The sequence below is a fragment of the Athene cunicularia genome (genome assembly GCF_003259725.1).
Source record: "Athene cunicularia isolate RWA chromosome 2 unlocalized genomic scaffold, athCun1 chr2_part1, whole genome shotgun sequence".
Taxonomy (NCBI): Eukaryota; Metazoa; Chordata; class Aves; order Strigiformes; family Strigidae; genus Athene; species Athene cunicularia.
The window spans coordinates 57454434-57460718 of NW_020799095.1; the positions used below are offsets into that span (position 1 = coordinate 57454434).

At 39.8% G+C, this 6285-nt stretch overlaps 1 protein-coding gene across 1 annotated transcript in view; it reads right to left on the minus strand.

Moving 5' to 3' along the window:
* Window positions 1-6285, minus strand: part of DTNBP1 (dystrobrevin binding protein 1) — a 71360-nt gene that overhangs the window by 64878 nt on the left and 197 nt on the right. Inside the window, exons 2-3 of the mRNA XM_026842424.1 lie at window positions 3027-3077; window positions 210-260 (exon numbers count right to left, since the gene is read on the minus strand). Coding sequence (XP_026698225.1) covers window positions 210-260; window positions 3027-3077 — 102 coding nt within the window. The remainder of the gene's footprint in view (window positions 1-209; window positions 261-3026; window positions 3078-6285) is intronic.

Here is a 6285-nt window from a genome sequence, read left to right on the forward strand (position 1 = left end):
CCTCTAGAACTTCCATTTCATTAACACTTAAGGACTGGGAAAGCTTTAAACATATTCACCATTTGGCAATCACTCCCACTTTACTAACTGCAGAACACCCAAAAAACTACTAGTAAAACCTTGGGGTTTTTTTCTCATTTTCTTAACCTAATAAAGTTTTTTCTGCAATTACAGGAAGCAGACACTAACAAAGACATGGAAAGTCATACCTGCTCAGTAATTCCAGTCCAGCAGAAAACTCTGGCAAACACTGAACAGTTCTATAAAACAAATTGTAAATACACAAATGTTATTAATAGAAGGCTGTTACAAAAAATGTGTCCGTACACATCTGTGTTTAACAGCTATGCTGAGCACTGAAATATTCCCTAATATTCACTTTCATAAACATTTTGTCAATTCTGGTTAAAAATGCATTAGACAATGTATCTTACAAGAATATTCCAAAGCTAGGGTTGGGGTTTTTTCCCTCATTATTTTATCATAGCCCATTCTTACCTCACTTTGACAATGTCCATTAAAAATAACTTTTACGAGATAATTTCTTAGTACAGTTAACAAACATGCAGGATGAACGTTGTTTAAACTTAAAACAGTGAATGGAAACATTCCAAAAGTTACACTACTACACATGTTCTTTACATCAAAAATAAATACTAAGCAAAAGAACCTTTGCCAGTTTAATGCTCTAATGATCTCCTATTGGATGCATACATTATCATTAATAACAGCTTGAAACATAAAGGTAACTTTTAAGTGGAAGAAAATAAACAATGCAGCACTTTAAAGATGTATTATGTGAAGATCTCGATGTCCAAGATTCATCTTTTGGAAGATTACCAGAATAGACTGTTTTGCACTGTCATCCAAACAATTTGAACGGAAAAAACCCAAATACCATAAATGAAACTTTTTTTACCTTAAACCAAGGGAAAAGTGATAAAATCAGTGAGGTGGGAAGGGACCTCAGGCAGTCTCTAGTGCAACATCCTGTTCAAAGCAGGACCAGCTATAGGATCAAACCAGCTTGCTCAGGGCCTTGTCCAGTTGTAAACTGAAAACCTCTGAGGACAGAAACTTCACAGGCTCTGTGAACAACCTATTCCACTTCTTGACTGTTCTCATGAAGAAAAAGTTTTTCCTTGGAACCTTTTCCTGTCTGAACATCTCTTGTTTCAACTTATGCCTATCACCTTTTTGTTCCCACCACATATCAATTGCCTCGATACCCTCTCCATAGGTAATGGCAAGCTGCTGTTAGGTCTTCCCAAAGTCATATATTCTCCAGGCTGAACAAGCCCCAGCATACAGCCTTTCTTCATACACAGAGAGTTCCAGCCCCAACCACCTTGGTGGCCCTCCACTAAACTTGCTCCAGGTTATCAATGCCTTTCTCACACTGGGGGCCCAAACTGGACATAGTAGCTAGATATGGTCTAAGGGATGCTGAGTGCAGAAGATAAACACCTCCCTCAATCCTACTGCCTGTGGTCCTGTTCATACAGCCCAGAAAGCTGTTGGCCTTCCTTGATGCCAGGCATGTTGCTGTTTCACATTCAGCTTGCTGTCTGCCAGGATCCCCAGGGTCTTTTCAGCAAAGCTGCTTCCTGGCTGGTCAGTCAGCCCCAGTCTGTATTATTGCAGGGAATACTTTCTTCCCAGACTTTGCATCTATACCTTCTGAATTTCATGAAGTACCCCTTGGCCCATATGGTCCTATGTGCTTTTATGGGTTGAGTTCCCCAAAGCGATCTTCATCCACTACTGGTTAGTCACTTCCTCAAACCCTTTCGCTAAGCACAGAGGACTGGGAGACCTTGTTTGTGAGGACTGAAGCAACAGAGGCACTGAGTACCTCAACAACTGTCATTTGCTGTCACTAAATCATCCACCCCATTCATCAACAAACTCATGTTTAGAGAAGACAACATTCACTTCCTGACCAGACAGTCAGGAACAAACTCCCACCTCAACACCACCCTTACTGGCATCTCCTCTGCTCCTGACCCACAAGCTCTCAGACATCCTTACAATCAAGCTAAACTGTGTTTGTCCCAGAACTTTATCAACAAAGCAGAAGTCACCCTGGCATTCCCCTACTTGTGATGATCCAATTGTTTGGTCCAGAGCTTTTCTCAAAAAAAGATGGGTATTTACAGTACACCAGATGAACCAAAATATTATGGACTGGAAACATACAGAGAAGGCAGTTGCCTAAAATAGTTGTATTCAAACCTTCACCCATTCTTAGTTTAGTTTCCATGTCTTGTCAATACAACCAGTCTTCTGTTAAAAAAACCCCTTTACATCCAAAACATCAAATTTCAGAATTTAATACAGTTTCTTTCAGATGCTTTATTATTTGTTCAGGACTTGTTTTAAAACTAATTTGTGTCAACACAATGTGTTTTAGTATGAACATGCTTTACACTAAAGCATATCTGAGCTCATTTGAAGAAGCAACATTCACAGACATGATGTACAGACATTAAGTAGTCTTTTCCTCTAGTTTACACAGGTTGAAACAATGAACAATATAGTAAAACACAGAGGATTAAAAAAACCCCACCACCACAATTCTTAAATCTTCTTGAAAGAGATAAAGTACTCCATTATACATCTATTTTCCACAATAAAAAGCCTCATATTTCTGTTCTTGCACCAAAAAAACCTGAATTAAAATTTTAGTACATGAGATTCACAGAGATTATAAACAATTACATTTCAGTTTACTGCAACCTGAATCTTGTATAGAGTACCACAATAATGCTGAATATTCACATAATTTAAATAGTCTTTTATAAATTGATTGATGGCCATCAAATTATTTAGGCCTATCAATGAAGGTTCTATTAAGCAAAGTACTTCTTTGATATTAGGGTTAAGCTTTTCTGTTGTCAAAAAATATTCTGTAAAATTATATGCAAGTGTTCTTGTAACTGGCTCATATATGAGTCACTTTAAAATTTTTCTTTACCAAGAGCATCCTAGATCAATAAGCTGTATGTTAAGATGTTCAGAAGTACCTCTGCCTGCTTTTTTTTGCTTCTCTTGATTTGTCACCCAAAGTCTTCAACCTATAAATCAAAACACAAAACCATCAGACATTTCCAACACCAAAACCAGAGAACAACTTGTTTGAAACTAATGTGTTAATTCCAGTCTATTATAGTTAATTTTGCTTTGGCTTATTTCAAATAAATTTCACTTAGCTTTGTGGAGACTGTCATATGAAATTATTTCCACTGATACTGCTTCTAAAATATGAGATTTTTCTACAAGTGCATCAAGCAATTGGGTATGAAAAGCGATATATCCAAGTCATCTGGCTCTTGATACTGCTTCCTCAGCAGACAGGTATTAAGCTCTGCGTAGAAATAACCAATCCAGTCCTGAAGAACACCCTTTACAAGAAGGCATATGTACCAAGGAAAAGCATGGCAGTCACACAGAGACACTGGTACCCACTTAAGGCCGTAAGCCTACCAACACAAAACTAGTAGGAGCATAACTTTTCTTCTGCCAACTACCAGAATCTCCAGCAGCATCACCATAGTGCACTACTACTGAGTTTATCTGAGACATTTTACCTATTGCCAATTTCAAACTGACTGGTATATTGTTCCTAAAAATAAAAAACCAAACCAATCAAACAAAAAATCCCCAAACCCCAACCAACAACAAACGACCCTACACACACACACACACACTACACAACCCTTATCCACTGTACTCTTTTTCAGTCAACCCATATATGCTACTCAAATTGGCATGGCAGAATGAGAACCAAAGCCTCCTGCAATTCTCTGACCATCAAGATGACCGATGACCTCAGCCTCTAAACCCTTTGGAGTTCCAGCTGTCCAGGACACCAGTGATTAGGAAGAAATAAAGGACACACAGACACGAGCAAGATGGAAATGAGCTGCAAGCTCCAAAGGTATCCTCCAGATGACAGAGATATATAATCCTGAGTGATCCCGTGACTGAGAAACACCCCTAATATGAAGATATTCAGGCTCCTTCTAGGATGAGACCAATCACTCCTCCAGTCTTGAGCACCACCAATTTCCAGAACTCAAACAAGAAACCTTAAAGGTCTACAGCAAAATAGGTGGTTGACAAATTAAGAAAAGACGTGCTAAAACAGGTCTCTTGTCCCTGTTAGAGAGAGGTTCATAATAGTCAAGCTACCACCACAGCACATTAAGAACAACACCGCTGCAGAAACCTCTGCAATTTGCCCTCTGTCACGTTTCCCAGTATTCACCTCAGCCTGCAACAGCAGCACTTCTCTGCATATAGGGACTGAAGGAAATGCTGGGTCACAACTACCAGTTCTCTTACTAGAATATCTGCCAGGCAGTTAGAAGTAAAAGGTAAAGGATTTATCACTAGACTACACAATATTGGCTTCCTTTCAGCAGTGTTCTCTGTACAAAGTAGAGGTAGTGTGAGCCACATCACTCAAGCTGTCAGAAGCACACAAATTACTGCCTGAACACAGACAAACGGAGCTCACTGTTCTGCTTTTTCTCCTCCTACAAAAGATTGCTTGCAGGTAAATGGGTCAAAATCTAGACACTTCACTCACAAGATGCACAGAAGTAGACTGCAGACACAACTAAGCAGGGGGAAGGGGAACTCATTTCTTTGTAGACAGAAATGGCCACTAACCCTAAATCTCTCTTTCTTTAGACCACACAACCCCAGATTTAATCTTTTTCAGCAGTATGTAAACGTTCCCTTCTTCCTTTGGAAGTATACTCGTTCCTTAGAAGTCCTGGTAAAGCTTCTCCCTCACAATGTTTCAAGAAAACCAACTGTTCCACTTTGCAAGCATTCATGTGTACTTAACAAGTTGTCCACAACTGGTGCAGCTTTCTTGACACCATAAATAAGTTAAAAATGGCCAAGACCCAAATAAACTAAGTCTTAACAGCATAGAATTACTTCTATTACCACTTCGGTGTGTCAGGGAACAGAGTAATTCAGAGCACTATGGCACTGAGGTTGCATTGTCTAGGAAGAGAAAGGGGGCAAAACAGGACAAGTGATGTTCTGGTCTGCATCCATGGGGACACTACAGGAAAAAAACTGATGCTCTCCACAGCCTCTGCTACTGTGAGTCTGAGATACAGGTTCCCAATGGCAACAGATTACACTGCAGATGAAAACAACACTTAAAGAAAGGACACTCCAAGAAAGACCCATTAATGGAGCTGCTAAAACACAAAGATGGAAATGATGAGATCAGAGACTGTTCTCAAAACAGAACAACACATTGCAATACAAGAAGGAGGCAAATTAGAGAGGACATGGAAACACTGACTCCATTGCAGCAATACATGGAGATACAGAGTTAAATGACCATTGCATCCAGCATGTTGCGACCTTTCTGCTGTTGTCTTTCAACATGTGGAAAATGCCTTTTTCAGAAGAACTTTACACTGTACTGAGGCATCAAACCCTGTGAGAAGTTCTAAAAATAACAGCAAAACAGAAAGACAGCAATAAGCAATGCCTTCGTGTTCTTAAGACATTTTAATATTCAATTAGTTTAAGACAGATAACATATAAACAATTTACCTAGTTGACTGGTAGCTTATTCTATCAATTTCTCTAGACCATCATATACTGCTGCAAGTAATTATAAAGTATTTAAGTTTCTGGAGTACACAAGACTCCCATCACTATATATAAATATTTAGCATAGGGGTATTATAAGACAACCTCAATATGGCCAAAGACCAGGCAGTTTTAAAAGTAATTTATTACAACACAATACTCTCCTGTTGCTCACTATGAACCAACAGTTTTGCTGCCCAGGCATGACCTTGTTCTCTGTCCATCCACTGACTTCCAGTAACGCTCATTTGGACCACCCGCTTGTACTAAAAATAGCACTGATACAAGGCCTATCTAAAAAAACCCTTACGAGGCAACGCAGAAATAATATCTTTCTCCTGTTTCACGTAAGCAAGGGGCTGCTCCTTCCGCTTATCCTGCGCTTTTTTTCCCCCCAAGCGGCAACTCATCTTCCAAGAAAAGCTTTTCACATGCCGAACGGAGCACAGCGATGCTCTTTAAGCAATTACGTTAATCCATAAAACCTTGAAGGTCAGTTACTTCATAAAAAATTCAAGAGCGTTAATTGACCCCACGCACATCTTCCCCGCTCTCTCAAAACGACAGTTTCTCTCACCCTCCCTTTCCCCTGACCGCAGCTGCCTCCCGAACACCATGGCACCTCCTCCCCTCAGCTCCCGCCCGCAGCTGCAGGCC